General features: G+C 55.2%; 2 protein-coding genes across 3 annotated transcripts; one reads left to right on the top strand and one right to left on the bottom strand.

Annotated features, from left to right (window-relative positions):
• The first annotated feature begins 3,545 nt into the window (after nucleotides 1–3,545).
• Nucleotides 3,546–6,852, top strand: Snrnp25 (small nuclear ribonucleoprotein U11/U12 subunit 25). Its single transcript, XM_032912327.1, has 5 exons — nucleotides 3,546–3,758; nucleotides 4,599–4,689; nucleotides 5,331–5,436; nucleotides 6,232–6,306; nucleotides 6,572–6,852. Exons 1-5 carry the CDS (start codon nucleotides 3,717–3,719, stop codon nucleotides 6,627–6,629), a joined length of 372 nt encoding a protein of 123 aa, XP_032768218.1. The 5' UTR covers nucleotides 3,546–3,716; the 3' UTR covers nucleotides 6,630–6,852.
• Nucleotides 6,853–7,493: 641 nt separating this feature from the next.
• Nucleotides 7,494–20,321, bottom strand: Rhbdf1 (rhomboid 5 homolog 1). Of its 2 annotated transcripts, XM_032913088.1 has the most exons (19): nucleotides 20,217–20,309; nucleotides 16,297–16,393; nucleotides 14,090–14,230; nucleotides 13,882–14,012; nucleotides 12,872–13,085; nucleotides 12,357–12,566; nucleotides 12,146–12,268; nucleotides 11,914–12,071; nucleotides 11,221–11,478; nucleotides 11,022–11,133; nucleotides 10,838–10,912; nucleotides 10,593–10,754; nucleotides 9,702–9,802; nucleotides 9,519–9,582; nucleotides 9,026–9,120; nucleotides 8,740–8,815; nucleotides 8,571–8,671; nucleotides 8,310–8,463; nucleotides 7,494–8,136 (listed from the first exon to the last, which is right to left on the bottom strand). In XM_032913088.1, the coding sequence occupies exons 3-19, from the start codon at nucleotides 14,204–14,206 to the stop codon at nucleotides 7,717–7,719; spliced, it is 2,571 nt and encodes an 856-aa protein (XP_032768979.1). In that variant the 5' UTR covers nucleotides 14,207–14,230; nucleotides 16,297–16,393; nucleotides 20,217–20,309; the 3' UTR covers nucleotides 7,494–7,716. The 2 variants fall into 2 exon arrangements, with proteins under 2 accessions (XP_032768979.1, XP_032768978.1); XM_032913087.1 differs by lacking the exon at nucleotides 16,297–16,393 and having other exon boundaries at nucleotides 20,217–20,321.
• Nucleotides 20,322–21,591: the final 1,270 nt, after the last annotated feature.

Raw genomic sequence — 21,591 nt, 5'->3', positions numbered from 1 at the left:
AAGCAAGGGTCTGAGGCTGTCGCTTCGCTGCTGAGTCTTGGCCAGCATGCCTGAGGCCCTGCTGCAATCCTTGGCGCCATATAACACAGACGTGGGCCACGCTTACAGCCCCAGAACTCAGGAGGCAGGAGCGAGCTTCAGGTCAGCCCAGGGTAGAGATCCTGTCTCAAAAACGCAGAAACGAAAATCACCATCCTCCAGAGAAATAAAGCAGAATCTAGAGTCTCGGAAATATCAGTCATTCCTAATTTTCAAGATAAAAACAAGATTATTAGATATAGAAAAGAAGAAAAAAGAGTCGAACATTTGTTGATGAACGCCTTTAATCCCAGGGCTTGGAAGGCAGAAGCAGGCAGATCCCTGTGAATTCGAGGCCAGCCTGGTCTACAGAGCGAGCTTCAGGACTGCCAATGCTACAGAGAAACCCTGTAGTCCTGCATGAGGAGCCAGAGTCAGGAGGCTCACAAATGTATTATTATTATTCTCCTCCACGTAGTGACCAGCCCAGGCTACATGAGACCCTGTCCCAAAAGTCAGAAAGAAGGAAACGGCTGAGAGATAAGAGGAATCTATCATACTCGAAGCACTAACTGCGACAGATCTTCGTGTTGTAAACCCTCAGAGTCCTGATGTAAACCTTCCCCGAGGCCTGCACTCTGTTATTTTTACTAATTATTACTACTGTCGGTAGTCTGTTGCTTCTTGACACCTCAGTACGTAGAATGAGCAAAGCCGTCTGGGCTCTCAGTTCGTTGGCCGAGTGGATGTGCATCTCTGTGCAGTTTCCCACGGCTCAGCACCTAATACACAATGGGGGTTTCATGTCAGAGAGGTGATACGTCCTTCTGGATCACCCAGTGGCCCCTGAGGGACAGAGCCAATAGAACACATACACAGTCAATGGGGGTACGTAGTGAGAATTTTGGCTTTTTAAAAACACAGAAGTAGGGGTTGGGGATTTAGCTCAGTGGTAGAGCACTTGCCTAGCAAGCACAAGGCCCTGGGTTCGGTCCCCAGCTCTGAAAAAAGAAAAGAAAAAAAAAAAAACACAGAAGTACGGGCTGGAGTGATGGCTCAGCGGTTAAGAGCACTGCCTGCGGGGGTTGGGGATTTAGCTCAGTGGTCGAGCGCTTGCCTAGGAAGCGAAAGGCCCTGGGTTCGGTCCCCAGCTATGAAAAAAAGAACCAAAAAAAAAAAAAAAAAAGAATATAATGCTTTGGGGCTGGAGAGATGGCTCAGTCGTTAAGAGCACTGCCCTTCCTGAGGTCCTGAGTTCAATTCCCAGCACCCACACAACCATCTATAGTGAGATCTTGGGCCCTCTTCTGGCGTACAGGTGTACATGCATTAAATTAAATAAATTAATACATTAAATACATTGAATTAACTCATACATTAATTTTTTTAATCTAAGAAAAAAAAACCCAGAAGGCATGAGGGAGGGGCTACTTCAGATTCTCCACGGCAGCTGATGGTGATTTGCCTCCTACTCAGACAGGGCTGTGGCTTTGCCAGCTGCAGATGGTTTCTGTGAGTCTGTGACATCTGGAATTCCGGGGACTTTTCAGAGGGTTTATAAATGCCAGGGCCCTGGTAGAGGGAATTCTGGTTGGCCGGTTTGTGGTTTTATGCTGTTGGTCACGTTCTGTTGCGGTTTGTCAAGTAGTTGTGTGCGAAGAGAGGAAAAGGAGAAAGTGGATGTCCTGATGAGGAAGATCAAACTTGCCCCCAAAGAACTGGAAGCCCCTAGTCAGCAGGACGTAATCTAACAATATCGACAAGAAAAATGTCACAGACAAGAGATAAATCGTGCTTACTTAGGCCCACATTAATCTATACCTTAGATTTTCTGTTTATTTTGTTTTGAGACAGGGTTTCCCTGCTCCTCTTACTTTCTTCTTTATCTCTGCTTGTGGACTTTAAACCATTTCTCCTGCCTCAGTCTCCCCAAGTGCTAGGATTAGAGGCACCCAACAGGTTTGGCACGGGAGTTAAAGTTAGAGTTTTAAATAGGGTAACTATCATTGAGAGAGAGAGAGAGAGAGAGAGAGAGAGAGAGAGAGAGAGAGGAAGGAGGAGAGGAGGAGGGAGGAAGAAGAGGGGGAGTGAGATGGGGGAGAGAAGGGAGGGGAGGGCGGGAGGGAGAGGAGGGGGGAAGGGGAAGAAGGGGGAAGGGGAAGGAGGCAGCACTGGCGCACTGGCTGCTGCTCTTCCAGAGGACCCAGCTCAATTCCTAGTATTCACAAGATAGTTCACAAGTGTCCATAACTCCAGTTCTGGGGGATCTGACACCCCCTTTTGACCTCTGGGACTATTGCACACCCATCATGCCCAGAAGGAATACATGCAGGTAAAGCACCCATACACAGAAGATTTAAAAAGTGAGACAAGTGGCTAAAGTAGCTATCCAAGGAAACGTGACGGGGGCAAAGCAAAAGCCCTCAGTGCTGACTCCACAGCGTCCTCATAACAACAGCTGTTGCAGGGACTGGTGGTGTAAAAAGAGCAATAGGAAGAACACGAGGACTGTAGATCATGGCACCTCCGCCCTGGACAGCTCCAAGGACCACAGGTCCCGCCTAGATTTTTTTTGATTTGTTTTTGTTCTTAGACCGGGTTTCTCTGTAGCCCTGGCTTTCCTATACAGACCTAGCTCTCGACTCAGATAGAGATCCACCTGCCTCTGCTTCTGCCTCTGCCTCCTGACTGCCAAGATTAAAGGTGAGCGTCACCACGCCAAGGCTCCACCTCACTTTTTATTCTTATTATCTTTTTTTCTTTTTTTTTTTTTCCCTTTTCTTTTTTTCGGAGCTGGGGACCGAACCCAGGGCCTTGCGCTTGCTAGGCAAGTGCTCTACCACTGAGCTAAATCCCCAACACCTCTTATTATCTTTTTGTTTTGTTTTTGAGACAGGGTTTCTCTGTATAGCCCTGGCTGTTCTGGAGCCCACTCACTCTGTAGACCACGGCTAACCTCGAACTCACAAGAGATCTGCCTGCCTCTGCAAGTGCTGGGATTAAAGGCGTGTGCCACCACTCTCTGGCGACTCCACCATGACCGGCTTCCTAAGGTGGACCTTTCAAGCCGCTTTTTGGAATGGAGCCGGAGGCAGAATCTCGGTCGACTGCGACCTGGCTGGCAAAAGCAGCGCCCAGGCTGCAGGAGGCGCCCACCTCCCAGCGTCACTTTGTGGAGTGATGCTGTACATGGGCACCGGTGTCTTGCGCAAAACGGGGTCCGGGCATCTTGTGCGAAACGATAGCAGTGCTGGCCTTCCTTGACGACCATTCCGTAGAGAAGAGCAGTCTGGCCATAGCTCAACCCCGGAGGACCATAGCTCAACCCCGGAGGACCCGACTGCTCGTTGCTCCTCGGCCGCTCGCACCATGCAACGTGACCTACTCTATCAGGCCAATAACCTGCTGTCTGCTGGCTCCCAGTCTTCCCTGGACTCGCACATTTCATTGGTTACGGAAGCCACGCAGTGAACCAATGGCTGAGCTAGCTCGGGCGGAGCACAGTCACTGCGCATGCGCCCTTTGCCTTCCTACCTAGAAGGCAAGGCCGCCTGGAGAAGCCCCGGAAAAGCAACAGGCTGGCGGCCTTGGAGAATCCAGAGACTGAGGTTCGACCAGAGGTGCCTGAGGACGACGAGGATGACGAGGAGACATTGCCCCATTCCGAGGCTGTGGACGTGTTCCAAGAAGGTCTCGCCATGGTGGTGCAAGACCCGCTGCTCTGCGACCTTCCGATCCAGGTGCACAACGGGGCTCGGGGGTGTGGACGGGCACTGGTGGTCCCGCCAGCGAAAGACGCTTCTGCGCGTAAGCGGAAAGCTTAGGGTGAGGAACCCCAAAACACTCCCTCTTAGTTTGAATTAAACAAACACTAAGATTTTAACTCAATAGCAGTGAGTGTGACTAGCCTTTAACATTTGCCTGAAACTTCTTTTTTTTTTTTTTTTTGGTTTTTTTTTCGGAGCTGGGGATCGAACCCAGGGCCTTGCGCTTCCTAGGCAAGCGCTCTACCACTGAGCTAAATCCCCAACCCCTCTGAAACTTCTAATATGCGTGGCTTAGTAGTTATTTAATGTAATTTTTAACCTTGCCAATCAATAGTGTCCTTATTTAACGTCTCTGTGCTCACAGAACTAGGGGCCCAACCTAGAGCCTTTCGAATGCTAAATAAATACTCTACCACTGAGTTACACAACTTTATTTGTACTTCCCTCCGTGTTTTGTTAAAACATCTCTTGAACTGGCTGGACCTTTAATCTCAGCCCGAGAGGCCGAAACAAGGGGATCTCTGTGCGTTTGAGGTCAGCCCGATCCATTTAGAGCTCCAGACCAGCCAAGGTAACCTAGTGGGTCCCTGCCTCAAAACAAAAAGCGTTTTTGTTATCACAAGGTTTTGGTAGTTGGTCAGTTGCGCCCTGCCCTGCCTCAACATGGTCCTGAGGCACAGGCTGGAGCCTCTTGATACAGTACTCTCAGAATCGCTGGGCCCAGTGTTAGTTGAAACTCCTAACACACAGTAGGCAAGCTTGGTTTCCTTTGTTGATGGGGTGTTAAACGAATTGGCATATTCACCTCCCTAGGTTACTTTAGAAGAGGTCAACTCCCAGATCGCACTGGAATATGGCCAGGCGATGACTGTCCATGTGTGCAAGATGGATGGAGAGGTAATGCGTAAGTACCAGTGTCTTAGTCACTTTCTCTTGCTAGAAAGAGACACTGCAATCAAGGGAACTTATAAAAGAAAATGCTGGTGGGGGCTTATGGTCGCAGAGGGCTGCAGTCCATAACCGTCATGGCAAAGAGCATGGCAGCAGGCAGGCAGCAGGCAGACAGCAGGCAGGCAAACGTGGTCCTGGAGCAGTAACTCAAGAGTTTACATCCTGATCCATAGGCATGGGACAGAAGGAGAGTTAATTGCAGTGGTGAGGGCTTCTGAAACCTCAAAGCTTACCCCCAGTGACACACCTCCCCCAACAAGGCCACACCTCCCCTAACAAGACCACGCCCCCAACAATGCCACGCCTCCTAACCCTTCCCAAACAGTTCCACTGGAAAGCAAACACTCAAATATTTGAGTCTGTGGGGGCCATTCTCATTCAAGCCACAACCATGCTTCTCTCTTTGAGCCTGGGCTTTCACATCAGCAAGGAATTAGACGAGAGCTAGTCAGTGAGAAACTCAGACCATGTCTGGGTGTGCTGGGACAGTCACCCTGCCCAACAGAGCAGAGCCCTGGATTTCTCTTCCATCACCCGGGGCTCTGTGTGTGGCCACCCACATGGATGTTCTCCCATATGTTTCCATGGTTACAGCTGTGGTCGTCGTACAGAATGCCACAGTCCTGGACCTGAAGAAGGCTATCCAGAGATACGTGCAGCTCAAGCAGGAGAGGGAAGGAGGCGTTCAGCACATAAGCTGGTGAGTGGGGCAGAAGTGCCTTCCCTGTGCCCACTCCTGGGCTTGCACTCGGTAAGGAGACAACTTTCAGCTTTTCATGTGTGCACCACCCAGTGCCCCACTACCAATGATGTGGTGACAGTCCCGTGTCACGAGAGCTTTCTCATGTTAAAGTGGGGTGATTATGTCTGAGAGTCCTGCCCCAGTGGTCCCTTCACAACATGCCCTTTCACTGACATGGCCCTACCCATGGATAGCATCACTTGGAGATACCTGATGCCCTTTTTTTTTTAAAGATTTATTTATTATATATAAGTACACTGTAACTGTCTTCAGACACACCAGAAGAGGGTGTCACATCCCATTACAGATGGTTGTGAGACACCATGTAGTTGCTGGGAATTGAACTCAGGACCTCTGGAAGAGCGGTCAGTGCTCTTAACCGCTGAGCCATCTCTCCAGCCCCACACCTGACACCTTAATGTCTCCCTAGTTACAGATGGTATATACCTACCTGTCAGCGGCCCCCTTCCCTCCTCACCAGGGTGCTGTTGGCTCTGACTGTTCTATCAGATCAAGTATCCCGTTATCTGAAATCCCTCAGTATAGTCTGTCACCTTTTTGTTAGTAAGATGTGTCCGGCGCCTTCTGCAACTGCCTTGGGCCTATGTCATGCAGGGAAAGTGTCCAGAAGGAGAATGTAGTTATCCCGATGCCCTGGGCTGCGTGCTGCCAGCCTCTGTCATCCCAGCCGCTCAGTCTACCCACCCAGAGGATTGGGGGGTGGCGCGTGCATCACCTACGTCCTTCTTGCAGGTCCTATGTGTGGCGGACGTACCATCTGACCTCAGCTGGGGAGAAGCTCACAGAGGACAGGAAGAAGCTCAGAGAGTAAGTCTGTAGGTCTGTGGGACGGTGCCCTGTGCCCCAGCAAATGGCGGTGGTAAGAGGGTCCCTGGCTGGATTGACTGTCCTGTGGGCATTTCCTTGAGACCTCCCATGAAATTCGGGGCAGAGAAACAGCCCTGCTGTTCTTACAGCAGCTGGTGTGGGGATGGAAGAACAATATGGCTGCCCTCACTCGATCGTTCCTGATCCCTCCTAAGCCCGGGTGATCCTTCTGGAGGTCAGCCACTACCCCTCCGTCTTTTTCCAGCTATGGCATCCGGAACCGAGATGAGGTTTCCTTTATCAAGAAGCTTAGGCAAAAGTGAACACCAGACATATGGAGCTGACCTTCCCCAGCAAGATGGCGCCCTCTGCTTATCCTCAGGGGAAAGGGCGTTGGTGTAGCTGCATCCCTGGAGTGCCCAGGTGGAATGTGGGAAATTCCTCTGCCCTTTATTTCCCTTTGAACTTGGCCCGAGGGTCCTATGTGGTTGTGGGCCTGGACTACAGAATAAACATGTTTGCTTTGTATCTTGTAAAAACCAGAAAGCCGTAGTATCTGTGTGGGTGAGCTGGATCTGTCCCATACCAGAGGGAGGTGAGGGCAGAGGTGGCTGGTATTGGGGAGCAGTGAAGTCTCAGGGGCTGCACCTAAGCCCTGGGACCGCCTGCAAAGGGAGCCTGCAACCCCAGGGCCTGTGGTGACAGTGGCCGCAAACCTCTACCCGCAGGTTCCCGATAGCCGTTTTTCTCCCAGGCTCCGTAGAAAGAGACAGCATGACAAAGAATGAGTTACAGGGGTACAAGATGCCCCCCACTGTGGGGACACAGCAGGACACCCCAAGATCCATGTCCCAACACTGGCTACCAGCCATCCTACGAGACATCCCAGAGAGGTGAGAGCCAGTGATGTCTTCGACTTAGAACACTGGTTCTCAACCTTCCAAACACTGCGGCCCTTTAATTCAGTTCCTCATGTTGCAGTGACCCCCCCCACCCATGAAGTTATTTTGTTGCTACTTCATAACTAATTTTGCTACTCTCTTGAATCGTAACATAAATATTCCGAGATAGAAGTTTGCCAGAGGGGTCACGCCCCACAGGTTGAGAACCACTGACTTGTCGAACTGTATGTCCAAGGCCATCCCCCATGACCCCAGCCAGAGATCAGGAAAGAGTGGCAACCCCGGTCACGTTAGTGGCAGCTAAAACGCTCCCAGTCCATTTATTGACCACCTGAGGTGGTTGTCAAGGGGGGGGGGAGTAGTTAGAAGGTTATCATGGGGACTCGGATGATAATGTCCAGCAGTGTGAGGGTTCAACGGGAGCTCGAGGCACGAGAGGTCAGTGTTCAGGAAGCACCCGTCTGTTCGGCCGCGGGAGGCCGGGGCGGCCTGGGGTGCCACCGCTGGTTCAGTGGAGCTGAGCATCCAGCTCGTACTTCTCACAGAACTTGTCTGTGAAGGGGATGCAGGTGAGGAACTCGCACCATTCACAGCGCACTGGGTAGAAATAGAAGAGGACCACCAGGCCGGCCAGCAGGCCCAGGAAGACAGCCTGGAAGATGATGATCTGGCAACGCTTGCGGTACAGGTCGAACTTGCCAAAGCTGATGTAAGGCAGGAAGGCAAAGGAAAGGAAGAGGCCGCTGACGAAACCTGAGATGTGGGCGAAGTTGTCGATCCAGGGCAGCAGCCCAAAGGCAAAGAGGAAGAGCACCACGGCCAGGAGCTTGAAGAAGGCACGCCAGGGTCGGGCCAGGATCTGCCAGCTCTGGAACAGCTCCACAAAGAGGCAGGCCAGGATACCAAACTGGGAGCCGGCCGGACCTACCTGATGTTGGGGGATGGGAGCCGTAAGCCACTGAGGCTGCACCAGCCCAGCCCCACTGCAGAAGCTCATCTTCCTATCCCACCTCTCAGAGTGTACCTGATCTCTGACACAGAGGGGGCCATGCTAGACACAGGCACACGTATAGAGGGTCCCCACCCTGAGAAGCATCTTACCTCTGCCCGGTACGGCAGAAAGATGGCGCTGGCTAGATTGCCCGTGACACCGCTCAGCAGGTAGATGATGGCTATGCGGTGCCAGCCTGCCAGCTTCTCCAGGTCCCGCAAGACTGTCATCTGGAAGCAGACGGACACCAAACAGTGCAGGATCCTGCGGGCAGTGAGGGGCACTCAGCAGAGAAGGCGGCTTCCCTTTTGCCTCCAGTCCCACTACTCCTGGGGCATGAGACCACCAGCCCAGCCCCCAGTCCCACTTGCCCAGCGTGCAGGAAGAGGGACAGCCACAGGCGGTAGAACTGGTCAGGCACCTCGGGATTGAGGAAAGGCAGGAGGCCACAGACATCGTCCATGCAGTGCACCTGTGCAGAGGGGCTGGTCAGCCTCCACAGTGGGCGGGGACGGAGAGGGGCGTGCCCTCAAGGCCTACCTGAGAGCAGAGTGTGGCCTCCTCATGGAAGTAGCCCCTCATGAAGTCACAGTACTCCCGGGAGGTGATCTCACACCTAGAGGGTCACGCCAGGGTTTGGAGGGTGCCCAGCCTGACAGATGGAGGCTGCTGAGGTCTACGGACGCCTGCCCACTACTCGGGAGGATCTCAGACCCACCCGCCTTCACTGGCCCAGTCTTACTCCTTGTGACTGGGAATCGGGTTATGTCAGGCTTTTATGAGGGAGAAAAGTGCTGCTCTGAGCCAGCTACACGTGAGCACCCACCTGCCCTTGGTGCCGATGCAGCAGGGCCTGCCCGTTATGACACAGTCCATGTGAGGGTGGTTAGTGTGGTTCCCCGCGCTGTTTTTGGTGCAGATCTGGGTAAGAAAGAAAAACAAGAGTCAGGGTCACTTCACACACTGAGAGAGAGAGAGAGAGAGAGAGAGAGAGAGAGAGAGAGAGAGAGAGAGAGAGAGAGAGGGGGAGGGAGAGGGCACGCCTTTTGGCCTAACCCTTATTGGGAACCGAGACAAAGGTAAGACTCAGATAGAAACCAGGCCTCCGTTGAGTCAAGTAGGTCACACCCAGAGCCCGGGCTGAGCCTTCTGCAAACCAGAATAACGCTCTTTGGCCTCTCGTGTCTTCACCTAGTTCCCTTGCCCTGACTCCTTGCTCACAGGGGCAAGCCTTGCCCGACAGGCTGGGCAGAGGCTAGGGCAGTGTAAAGATGCGGGCGTGCCCTCCCCCATTCAACAATTCGAAGACCCCAGCTCACCGGCCACTTGGTGATATCTTCTGGCCACTCGTGGGGATCCTCAGAGGAAGGCTCGTCACACACCCTGCACGAGCCCAAATGGTTAGAGTCTTTGTCCTCGACGATGCCACCCTCCTCACCCAAACAACAAATCCTCTACACCAATGCCAAGGGCATTGTAAGAGGGGAATTAGGAGCACTCACCTGGGGTCCTGGTGGCAGACAGAACCAAACTGCCTCTTGTTGCCTGCCAGGTCGGGAGCACTAGGATGAACTGGCCACTTCACCCACACTGCCAACGTAGACTGTAGGGACAGGGGGTCAGCCCCAGTCAGATCCTACCGTCTGCTCAGTTAGCAACAGTCAGGAATCAAAGGCAAGGCCCTGGAACTAACTCCTGGCTCCAAAGAGCTATTAAGTTAAACTTCAGAAACATGTGGGGAATATTACAAGGTGCCCTAGGGCATAACCGAGGTATAGAGACAGCCTCTGTCCTGAACCAGGAAAAGGGACATCAACTATGGTGCCAAAGATGGACCAGTCTTTTGCATTTTTCTTTCTTTTTTTAAAAGATTTATTTATTATATTTATTATATAGAAGTACACTGTCGCTGTCTTCAGACACACCAGAAGAGGGCATCAGATCTCATTACAGATGGTTATGAGCCACCATGTGGTTGCTGGGATTTAAACTCAGGACCTCTGGAAGAGCAGTCAATGCTCTTAACCACTGAGCCATCTTTCCAGCCCCATGCATTTTTCTTTCTTGTTTCCTTTTGGAACCATGAAATGCAGCCCAGGCTGGCCTGGAACTGAACCATCCTCCTACTTCGGCTTCCTAACTACTAGTCTTACAGGCCCGCACCCCCACGTCCAGCTTTAAATTGGTAGAGGAATATGAGGTCCTATCCACTTAAGATATAATGCAATCATGTGCTGAGAGAGCAGGGCCAAATCAAGACCAGATTTGTCCAATGAGCATCCTCCACAGAAACTGGGAGTGACGGGCAAGGATGAGAGGAGCCGGGAAAGAACTCCGTGAGGCCTAAGTCTGAAATTAAGAGCGGACAGCACTGACAGTTGCAGGGCACCCACCGAGCACTCCTCCTTCGACGTCTGCACACAGCCAGACCGGTCATTGCGCACACAGCAGGCTGAGTGCTTTTCACGCTCCCGGGCGGCAAGGATAAAGTTGTGCACCTGTGGGTCCTGGCGCATGCAGGGGGAGAACTTGGCACCCAGGTGAATGAGGGCCTCCTGTGGAGAGGGAGACGGCAGCTGTGGACTCGGCCCAGGATGGGTGGGGCACCTCCAAGCTCCACCCCCAGCCCTGCCCTCACCGAGCTGGGGCCAATCCAGAAGTTCTCCTGCTGGACGTATTTGACATTCTCATAGACACCCCGCTTCCGAAGTACCTGGAAAGTAGGAAGTGAGATCAGACCAAATCTGTAGGGCTCCATCCTCCCAGAGCCGGACCACAGCATCCACAGCCTAGACTCCACGTTATCTGGGTGCAGGGCTCACCGAGTCCACCGTCTCGTGCTGCGAGAAGCCCACAGGCGCGATGCCGTAGATGCACACAGCCAGAATGGTGACCAGGGAGTGCACGAAGGTGAGCCAGTAAGTGAAGAAGGGCCTGAAGACAGAGTAAGTGAGACGGGGGTGAGACCAGGGGCGTCCTGACTGGGATTCCTAGCTCGGCCTCTATCCCAGCACAGCCGACCTGTGATCATCCATGTCTTCGATCTGCCGCTTGACATAGCTGTCAATCCGTTTCCGGTACGTGCGGTTGGTGAGCCGTCCCACCATCCCCAGACCATACGGCCGTTTTTCCCGGGCGAAGAGCTTGCGCACTGGCACAGCGATACGCTGACCCCTCCTGGGGCCAGCCGCACTGACCACCTCCTGGCGAAGCCGCACCTTGGGCTGCGGGGCGAGCGTGCCGCCTTCCTTCTGCTTCCTCCAGCCTCGTTCCAGGGGTCTGGAAGGGGTCAGCGTGTTCACTTCCTGCCCGGAACCTACACACTGCCTTCTCTCTTGGGCAGAACCAGAGCACTGTGCAGTGTCTCTCCGGCCCTCCGAGGGGTGAAGACATCCAGCGAGTCATTCCTCCTCATCTCCACCTTCCCAGTAAGCCCCTTGCAGCTTGGCAGGGAGAGAATGGGGATCCTCTAGACTCGGGCTCTGTCTCTCAACAGCATTAACTAGGTCATGGTCTTCTCCCATCTAGACTCTAGCCCCTGAGCTCTGGGAGTTCTGTAGGAGGGCATCGAAGTAGGGCTGTGCCTAGCCCTGGACATACCCACGGTGGTCAGGCTAGATTCCAAGGTCTCTAGCCCAAGCTATGGACACTGTAGCATCGCACCCGAGAGCCCAGCTGCTCCCTCTGCTCCCCTCACCCACCGGCTGCACTCACAACATCAAGTGGCTTCGCTCGAGCTCGCTGCGGTCCAGGGCCCCACCCGTGAGGTCCGCCTGATCCGGGGCTTTCTCCCAGTCCTTGAGCGCTGCTTCTGATGGGGACTCAAACACCTCATCTGGGTACGTGGACAGCTCCTCATGGAGGACACCTTCCTGAGCAAATAAGTGAGGTCAAGGGGGATCCAGAGACAGAGGGAGACGGGGCGCCACCCCCAGGCTCTTCTTACCCGGGCAAAGAAAGATGTATCCAGCTCATCAGGGAAGTCCACCATGTCTTCCTCCAGGAAGCTGGCAGGAGTAAAGCTCCGACGCTGTCCCCTTCGTAAAGTGCCATCCCTAATAGACCGACCCTGGGGACGAGGAGGTGACCTGAGGCCCTGGAAGTCGGAGCGGGCTCAGCTCCCACACCTACAACCTTGGCCAGACCGCTGCATTTACCTTCACCAGCGCTGCAGCGGCCCGGAAGCTCATCTTGGCCACGGATTCACGTTTGCGACGCCGAGGGAGCCGGTTGAAACCTGAGCGGGAGCTGGAGAAGGAGCAGAGGGAGGCAGCACCTGGTGTGACGGGAGTGTGGGGGGCACTCAGGCCATCGGCGGTGTCATCGGCCATGCGGAAGGCCCGGCCTCGGGCCAGAGGGTCTATGATCTGGTGGGATGGAGAAGATTCTAGGTCAGTACACAGAACCAGGCAAGACTTCCATGAAGAGCAGACGCTCGTCCGTGAGCGTCTCCTAGAGGGGCCTGCCTCCCCTTGAAATTTGCTATCCAGAGTCTGAACTTGAACAATACCATGACTCTTTTCCTCCTAGGGTCCCTAGCTGGGGGTATCTCAGGAGTTGTTCTAAGACTGTGGCTGCTCTCCCAGCCACAGTCTCAGAGGGGTACTCTCTCTCTCCTCAACCCTCCCTTCCACCCCAGGTAGAGGAGCAGAGTGAGGAGTGTGTAACACACCTTCTGCATTCCCAGCTGGCATGGCCCCACATAGAGTGGTGGCGGCGTCTCGGTGCTGGTCAGCGACACATTGTCCTGGCTGGGCAGGTCCAGCTCCCGGATGACCTGTGGCTTTAGCTTCCCATATCGCTGGCTGCAGTGACGAATGCTCTTACGCTGCCACTTCTGGGTGCTGTCACTGTCCTTGCTCACTCCAAACCAGTCAGCTGTCCCCCTGGCATGAGAAGGACTCAGCAAGGGGAAGCCATATCTCCTGTCCCCCCTTCCCCAGTCAAGGATCCTCAAAGGCCAACCTGGGTAGTGGGCCCTGCGGCAGACTTCAGTCACTTCAAGGACCGGGGAGTTCCAACTGTGGCCACCCCAATTCCTACTAATCAGTAGAAGGTTCCCATAGGCCCTCACCCAACCCTGAGTCCAGGGAGAGGCCTCGGCCTCAGGCAGCCCCCATCGCCCTCAGGTACTACAGAACTCAGCAGTAGCGGCAGCAGCAATAGGGTGGCCACGATCTTTGAACATGCAAATAAAAACACTGCCCCTGCCATGAACAGCCAGGGACTGCCAAGCACTCCAGCAGCTCCAAGAGGCTACAGGACATGCACGTGCCGAAAAACACCAACACACTCAAGACCTGCGCAAGGTACCTGAGCAAGGACCAAGAGAGAGACTGGCGCTGTGGGTGGGCCTTGCGAGCAGCCCGGGGCCTCAAAAGAGGCAGAGTATGAACACGCCCAAAGCGTACCTGCCGGCTACGAGGAGCCAGGGTGTTAGAGTAGGGAGAAGGGAGGGTGTGTGCCCTGGGGAACAGAGAGGCAGACGGAGGGCCAACCAGGGGTCCCCAGAACAGGAGGATGCCCAAGTGTTGTTGGGATTAAGATGGAGAAGAAAAGCTCAGAGAGAAGGGACCTTTGCCCCGACCCATCCCCCACCCCAGTACCTAACAGGATTCTGTATGCCACCTCTCGGGTCCCTCCCTACCCCCAACCTGGGTGACAGCCAGGACCGTGTGGTACCTGCGGATGGTCTGCGTGATGGATGTCTGACGCTGCAGCGCCAGCCGCCGAGGCTCATGGTGGGGCGACGGGACACGGGCTGTCTCAGCCGGCATACTCACACTCCGCAGGAAAGCCTGTCGCCGCAGGGGCTAGACCACAGAGTTGCGGTGAGGAGCCAGGCCAGGGAACTCCCAAAATTCCAAAATTCCTACCGGCCGGAACCTACCTGCAGGAAGCTGGGCTCTTCTGCTGCTGGGGGCACCACCGCTGGGATGTCCAACTTGAGCCACGGGGGTTTCTTGCGTTGCAGACTGCTAGTACTGTCTCTCCGGGCTTCGCTCATGGTTCCGGGTGCAGTGAGACAGGCCTGGAGGTGTAGGGTTATGTATAGTGACAACCCTGACAAGTCTCCAGGGACATAGTGGGTCTAAACCTAGAAGGAGCACTGCAAGCCCAACAGAGGTCTCACAGCTCCTGATCTAGGCTGGCACACCCTGTGCCTGAGCTCCCCACAGATAGGGGCTCCAACAATAGGAATCTAAGGTAAAACACTGCTTAAACCTACTATGAATGCACGCTGGTGACGGACCCCCGCTCTCTTGAAGTTTAAAGCCTGGGTAGCAATTCCCCTACAAACAAAGAGGTGCTCAGTCTGTCTGGCAGCAGGCAGTGAGGATTTACTTCCTGGCAACTGGAAGTGGGTAAAAGTAGTTCAGGTGGCCCATAAGGAAGGCTGTGCACATCCGGGAGCAGGAGGACAAAATCTGTGAGCGTGGGGCTCTGGCCCTCCCGTCCTAGGCCATCTTAGCCACCATGACTTCCACTTCTGTGGGGTTCACGATCGATCAATTACACAGAAGACGCCCCACATTTAGAGAAAGAGAGGACTCTTTGGGGTTTCAGAGCAACAACTAGGGCAGCAGGTTCCTGTACGCAGAGGACTTTACAAAGAGAAATTCCACGGTGCCAGGTAATCCCAGCACTAAGGAGACAGAGGCAGGTGGATCTCTGTGAGTTTGAGGCTGGCCCAGTTTACACAGTGGGTTCTAGGCCAGCCAGGGCTACACAATGAGACCTTGCCTAAAACAAAACAAATCGAAACAAACTCTCTTGGAGCAGAAACCACAGTGAATGACCACGAGGTGGCGCCAACTGCCCAAAAAGGCAGTGAGGCAGGGACAGGTTGGGTAAGGCACCCTGAATACCTAGGAATCCAAGCCTATCGCACAGGCTGGCCCTCCAAGGCAGCTCAGAAGGGAAAAGCACTTGCCTTCTATGGAAGCCTGAGTTCAGTCCCTAGAAACCACAAAAAGGTGGAAAAGAAAACTGAATCCACAAAGTTGTCCTCTGGCCTCTGGATGCATGGATGGATGGATGGATGGATGGATGGATAGATAGATAGATAGATAGATAGATAGATAGATAGATAGATAGATAGACAGACAGACAGACAGACAGAAGATAGCCTGGCTTGGCGGTACCAGCCCTTGGGAGGCAAAAGCAGGCTTCTGTGAGTCCAAGACCAGCCTGGTCTACACAGTGAGTCCCAGGACAGCCAGCGTTACACAGCGACACCCTGTCTTGAAAGAAATACATATGCATTTGAGCCAGGCATCCAGTTGCAAACCATTAGTCTTAGCACTCAGGGCGCAGAAGCAGGCAGGTGTCTGTGCATTTGAGACCAGCCAGGTTCCAGCCAGTGCAGAAGGGCCCAGCTCTAGACTGTCTGGGAAGTCTTGACCTTTGTGGGACTCTCACTTCCCCTTTTATTAACGACAGCCTCAGCAGATACACACGTAACCCCTGCTCCAAGTGAAGGGCCTTAAATCGGAGATGAGGACGCAGGCAAGGGTAGGGCTCTCGAAGTTAAGGCTCAGAGGGCAGGAGACTCAAAGGCCTGGACCATCGAATCTGCAGACCTGAACAGACTCTAGACTGTGTAACCGGCCTGCTCCCTCTCGATGCTTGGAGGAGACAGGGGCTCTGTTCTCACTACAAAACTGAGAAAATGAGGCCCAGAAAGCAGTGAGCTCCCCAAAGCTGGGCTGAGCCCTGTGAGACCCAGCGGGTGGGGGGCCAGGTACCAGACAAGATGGAGGATGCCTAACATTTCCTGCCTTCTGGTCCATCCCAAGCAGCCACTCGGGAGCTCCAGAAGGGAACGTGGCCAAGAGCGGTCATGGGATCATAGGGAGTAAACCACAGGCGAGCGCTGGAAACTGGCCTTTCCAACAGGTTAGGTGCCTGTGCTCAGCACGTCTAGGAGGTATCAAACTGGTGCCTTTCTCCGGAATGCAAGCTGCCTGTAAAAGCTCCCAGTATCCATGACTCCATCCCCTAACCAACAACTCTCTCTGACCTCCCTTTCTTCTCCATGGGTCCTGCATTGTGCTTTCTACCTGCCTCCAGGGCTGTCCACTGGCGCTGCCTTACCTTAGCACAGGGTGGCAGCGCCCGTTCTCCTGAGTGAGGATGTGGGGACTCTGGAAGATGACCCTTTAGCAGGACCTAGAGAGAACAGCTGACCAGCCTGGGCAAGTGTGACAGGGGCGGGAAAGAGGGGACAAGCTGAGAGGGCTGTGAGCAAGCATATGGGCCTTACCCCATGACCAGCTTCTGCCCAAACATCGGGGTTTCCTGGGGTCCCCTTCCTCACTATGGCGAAAGGAAACACAAGAAGAGAACCCACGCACACCACTCTAGGCCTGCAGGTTGGAGAAAGGACACCCACCCTTCCCTAGTGCCCTGTTCCTAACTTGCCCCACCCTAAGCTCTATTCCTAAAAGGGCCTCAAGCTAGTGGGATTCACAAGGCCTGGGGGAGGGGCATACCAGGCCAGACAAAGAGTCTAGGCCAAGGAGCAGCGTGCTGCCGGCCCACAGTGGCTCAGTGTCTAGATCTCCCCCTGACACACAGTGGGCTCTTGTTCCCAGACAGCCCTTACTCTCTCCTCTGCTGGCCCCGGTGCAGTGGGAAACCATGGCCCATGGAGAGGCTGATTGCCTGGGTCACACACCATGAGTCACCCCAGAAGCATAAGGAGCCGCCCAAAAGGGATCCAGAGTCAGTGGGACGAGTTGGAAAGCAAGCTCAGGGGTTGGAGGTGGGAACGGAGTCAGGTCCAGCGACAGACCCTTGTCAGGGACCCAAGCAGCTTAAGCAAGATTCCAGTGGAGGGTAAGGGCCAACCTGGAGCTCGGGTAGCAGCAAACCTCAGAATGCACTGTTGGCCGGTGGACATGACTGTGACGGGTACTGGGAGGGAGGTTGTGGAGGAGATAGACGTCTACCCCACGGTGGGACAAGAGACCCTTCAGGCTACCCCGTTCATGAGTCCGGTTAGAACAGCCAGGAAACCGGAAGGCAGGTGGAACAACAACAGGTCAAAAATCTATATTATAACCTACACCGTCGTCTCCACCCCTTACAAACAGAGCATACCCAGGCTTTCTCTTCTGGGTTTTATGAGATGGAATCTCGTGTGCCCATGCTGGCCTACACCCCCTAAGTGCTGAGATTACAGATGTGCATGCACCGCCACACCTGGCAAGCCTTCATTTTCTCATCTGGAAAAGGGCTGATGGAAAGTGCCGGGCACACAGTAGGTGCTCAGAAAGCGGCAGCTGAATGGTCAGAAGGGGCGGTTGCCTGAGTGGGAAGAAGACAGCCGAAGTTTTTTTTCCGGTGTGGCCGGGCATGGTACTGCACACCCGTGACCCCAGCACCCAGCTCGGGAGGGAAGATTCTGAATTGGAAGCCAGGCCGGGCTGCATAACAAAACCTGTCTCAAACAAGCAAACAAACAGACAAAAACATCGGAGCTGCAGGTGGGCGCTGGAGCTGTGACACGGACGAGGTCTCGAAGACGCACCCTGCACGTTTCCTACACGTAGAGTGTAGGAAAGTGCAGCCACGAAGCACAGACATTCAGGACATAGTGACCGCAGCTGGCGTGACACTGCATCCTCTGGTGTGGGCTACGGCCACCTTGCACACCAGCATCCACTTGAGACCTGACCCCCAATCGGATACTCAGCCTCAGCCTGGCGGAGGGGCCAGGGACCAGCTTTCTACATCCTCTCCGCTGGTCCATCGCCACAAGGCACTGTGACACTGTGACTTTCCCCAGCCTCTCTGCCTCATTTGTCAATGGGATCATGTGGAGTGTTGGCTGGGCCCTTTGTGAACCATTAGGCCGTCTCTGACTCCTTTTGTTTCTGCTGCAGAACAGGGCAAGCATTTGCAGGGGGCCCTCTCTCATCCCCAGTACACTCTAGATTCTGCCCCTCCCCATCACTCCTCACCTGTCACCATCTCAGAGAGGAACACACAGAGAGAGCAACAGAACAAGGGGGTATGTGGGGAGTTCCTAGTCCCTAGAGGAGCCCTGGGACCCAAGGGATCAAGGAATCAAGGGATCAAGGGATCAAGGGATGGGAGAGCGCAAGAGGAAAGAAGCCATCCCTGGAAAAGACAGCTCCCACCATAACTCAAACGTCCCTGGTGGCCAGTCAAAGTCCCGGATCCAGATGGGGCTCAGAGGGGAAAGGGGGCCTGCCCAAGCCAGGCTCTCAGAAAGGGGCTTGGAGTAAGGAGTTAACCATAGGTCAAATTCTAGATTAGTGCCCACTAAGCTGGACACTTCTGGTCCCAAATCAGCAGCACAGCTGAGTCTCTGAGTGAAAGGAGAGGTACGGAGATCCAGAATTGCCCTGACTGACTCAGAAACGCCTTCCAGAAACCACAAGGAGCAGGACAAAACTGGAGAGGCTCCAGGAGGGTAAACTGAGTCTGCAACAACAGCTTCAGTCACCACAGGCCAGGGACACCTGCCTCAGACCTGAGCCTAACTAGCCTTGGTGATGTTATAACCGATGGTAAAAGGTGATCACCATGTCCACCCATTTTACAGATTAACTCAGAGAGGCCTTTCACTGCCTGAGGTCACAGGGCCTCAAGGGAGTTCAGCACCTCGGTCAGGTCTGCCAGGGAACTGGGAGGGATCCTTAGCTCCAGTGGCTGCAAAGCATTTGGAGCTGGGCAAAGTCTTTACTTGCAGGGAAGGGGCACGCTGAGGACAGACTAGAGCCAGGGCGATAGGAGGGAAGGGCCCTGACTGTCCCTTAACAGGAGACCCAAACCCGCACCACTAGACGCCCCCCCACCCCCACCCAGGGGAGCTATGGCTGGCTCACCCAAGAGGACTTCCCAGTAAGGCTCCTGCAGGGGACCTAGCCAGCCGTGGAGGCCGCCTGGAGGACTGTGGAAGGGTGCCAGAACCTGTACCTTCAATCTGGGCCTACCGGACACCCTTGCCCTCTTACCCGGATTGCTCAGAATGACCCTGGTAGCATAGAACTCAGCTCTGGAACCTCTTGAGAACCCGCCAGCTGCTGAGTTCCCCAGCATCCTCTAGGCTTAAGGGCGGGGGCAAGGGGCTGAGGCTCGCCCCATGGAGGTGGGGAGCACCTAGCCTGGGACTGCCCCGACTTCTTAGCTGGTCTAAACCTGAAAAGCCAGTTTCATCCTAGAATCTTCTCCCTGCTTCAACAGGAAGTGGGGAGGGGGGGCTTTCCCAGGACAGAGCGGGGGGACCTCCGGATCCAGGCCCCGCCCACGCAGACAGACACACTACCCCAAGAGGCACACGGAGCAGGAACTCTGGTCGGGACTATCTGAGCGGAAAGAAAGCCTAGGGGGAGTCCCCTGACCATTCTCCACCCAGCTCTACTAGCATGCTCCCAGCAGGACAGACAGGCCCTCTCGCCTATCCCAGGGCACTTAGGGTCCGTGGTCACCCCAACGCGTCCAGACTACTTTAAGACCCCGAGAGTGGCCTCCGGGCCACTGTACGGGGCAGGAGATGTCTTTGGAAGCACTTCCCGAGTTTGCCGATGCAAGCCGGGCTGAAGCGAGTCGAGCAGGCCCAGCCGAGTTCCCCGGCCCGCAGCTGCCGCTGTTACTCCCGTGAGTGGGAGGAAGCGGACCCGGTGGCCCGAAGTCGCGCGCTCAGCGCAGAGTTTCAGACGCCACCTTCGGGGGCCTGGGAGCAAGGAGGGCATGGGGGGAGGGGCTGGCAGCAGAGGAGCCGCTCCGGGCGGCTGCGGCCCTCGGACTCCCGGCCCCGGGGACCCGGCGAGGCCAATGCCCGGCTGCCCCGCCCGCCAGGCCGCGCCGATCCGACCACGGGCTATTTCTGTGGGGCGCCGGGCTGGAATCCGGGCCGCGCCGCCTCCGCCGGCGCTCGGGAAACTCCGCGCACCGACTGCCAGCGATCGGAGGACGCGCGCCAGAACCTAAGCCTTGCACCCGCCCGCCTGGAGCCCTGCGCAAAGACCCCGGCCGCCACTCACCGCCGCAGGGTCCTCGGAGGGGTCTGCACCGGCTGCCGCCGCCGGCCGGGAGGGCGCCCGCGCCTAGTCCCTGCCTGCGCCCGCGCGCCGGCCCGGCCCGTCCGCCTGGGAATGCCACGGGCCGAGGGGCGTGCGCGCGGGGGGCGGGCCCGGCAGAGGGGCGGCCGCCTGACTCAGGGCTGAGGAATGCGCGCCGCCCGCCGCCAGCCCCGGGCGCCTCCTCCGGGAAGACCTCCGGCTGCGCTCTGCCAGGGGTCTCGCAGAGACACCTGTAGCTGGGAGTCGGGCTCGCCGGCGACCACTGTGATCACAACATCTGTCATGGGTTCATTTTTCCAAACTTCTTCACCCCGTGCTGTCCCTGTGCTTGGGAAGGGAGGAAGGGGACCTCCAGAGCAAGAGGGTGGGGTGGGAGGGACCCAAAGGCCAGATTGAACGCCCCTTCCGAAGGCACGCACTGGTACATGACTTAGGGTCCCCAAGCCCTCACTTCCCCAGTGCACACGCGCCTGATCTTTCTAATAAATACTGACGCATTCAAGCCCTCACACATCTGTTTACACAGACACGTGCGCACACCTATTCAAAATTCATTCTCATAGGCTCACACTCTCTACCTTAACACATTTACACGTGTGCACCCTCACGCTCATACCCTGCTACACTGTGTCACGGGAACCTCAGCTCAGTAATTATCCCTTCCCCTACTTCTTTCCCGGCAGGTACAAGGGTCAGGCTGCACCTGCCACCCCTCAAGCCATTGTGCTGAGCGATAGCACTGATCTGTACATCCGCGTGTGCGTTCACTCTTCTCTCCTCTCTGCCTCAGTGCTCACGCATCACGTCTGGCACAGTTCATCCCCCTGTACGCTGGCCACGAAGTGCTCCTTTGCTCTCAGCTGAGGCTGAAGACCAGTGAGAAGAAGGCTGCTGTCGTGGTGCAGTTGTTCTGGGCTCCTGTAGCCCACACATGCCAAGCCAGAGATGGGACAATCTCCATACCTAGCATTCTTGACTCATGCTAGGAATAAGCAGGGTCTGGATGCCCAGACTGGGCTGGCTAGAGGTGCAGGGTAGCCACAAAATCAGGAACCGGCCACAGCTGGGAATCTAGTGCCTCTAGGTCCCTCCTCTTCCTGCTGTGGGTGCTGCAGGGGTCACCTAGACCTATATTGAGACCTAGAAATCTATTCCCAGCTGCAAGAAGCCGTACAAGAGACTCACTGTGAAGACACACCCAGGACTTAGTCCTCTTTTCTTACAAAAAGAATTCTATGTTTATTTATGTCTCTCTGTGTGTGGCCCACAGATGCCAGAAGGATCCCCCTGGAACTGTAGTTATAGACAGTTGTGAGTTGTCCAGTGTGAGTGCTGG

This window comes from Rattus rattus, chromosome 9, assembly GCF_011064425.1.
Source record: "Rattus rattus isolate New Zealand chromosome 9, Rrattus_CSIRO_v1, whole genome shotgun sequence".
NCBI classification, from domain to species: domain Eukaryota; kingdom Metazoa; phylum Chordata; class Mammalia; order Rodentia; family Muridae; genus Rattus; species Rattus rattus.
Note: the sequence above shows the minus strand (reverse complement) of the source record. Positions and strands in the feature narration are given on the sequence as shown.

Coding starts and splice junctions, on each gene's coding strand:
- Snrnp25 (XM_032912327.1), top strand. CDS start 3,717: ATGGTGGTGCAAGACCCGCTGCTCTGCGACCTTCCGATCCAG. Junction 5,437..6,231: donor GGCGTTCAGCACATAAGCTG/GTGAGTGGGGCA, acceptor TCCTTCTTGCAG/GTCCTATGTGTGGCGGACGT. Junction 6,307..6,571: donor GACAGGAAGAAGCTCAGAGA/GTAAGTCTGTAG, acceptor GTCTTTTTCCAG/CTATGGCATCCGGAACCGAG.
- Rhbdf1 (XM_032913087.1), bottom strand. CDS start 14,206: ATGAGCGAAGCCCGGAGAGACAGTACTAGCAGTCTGCAACGCAAGAAA. Junction 9,803..10,592: donor CGTCGAAGGAGGAGTGCTCG/GTGGGTGCCCTG, acceptor CTGTCCCTACAG/TCTACGTTGGCAGTGTGGGT. Junction 8,137..8,309: donor TTCTGCCGTACCGGGCAGAG/GTAAGATGCTTC, acceptor CCCCAACATCAG/GTAGGTCCGGCCGGCTCCCA.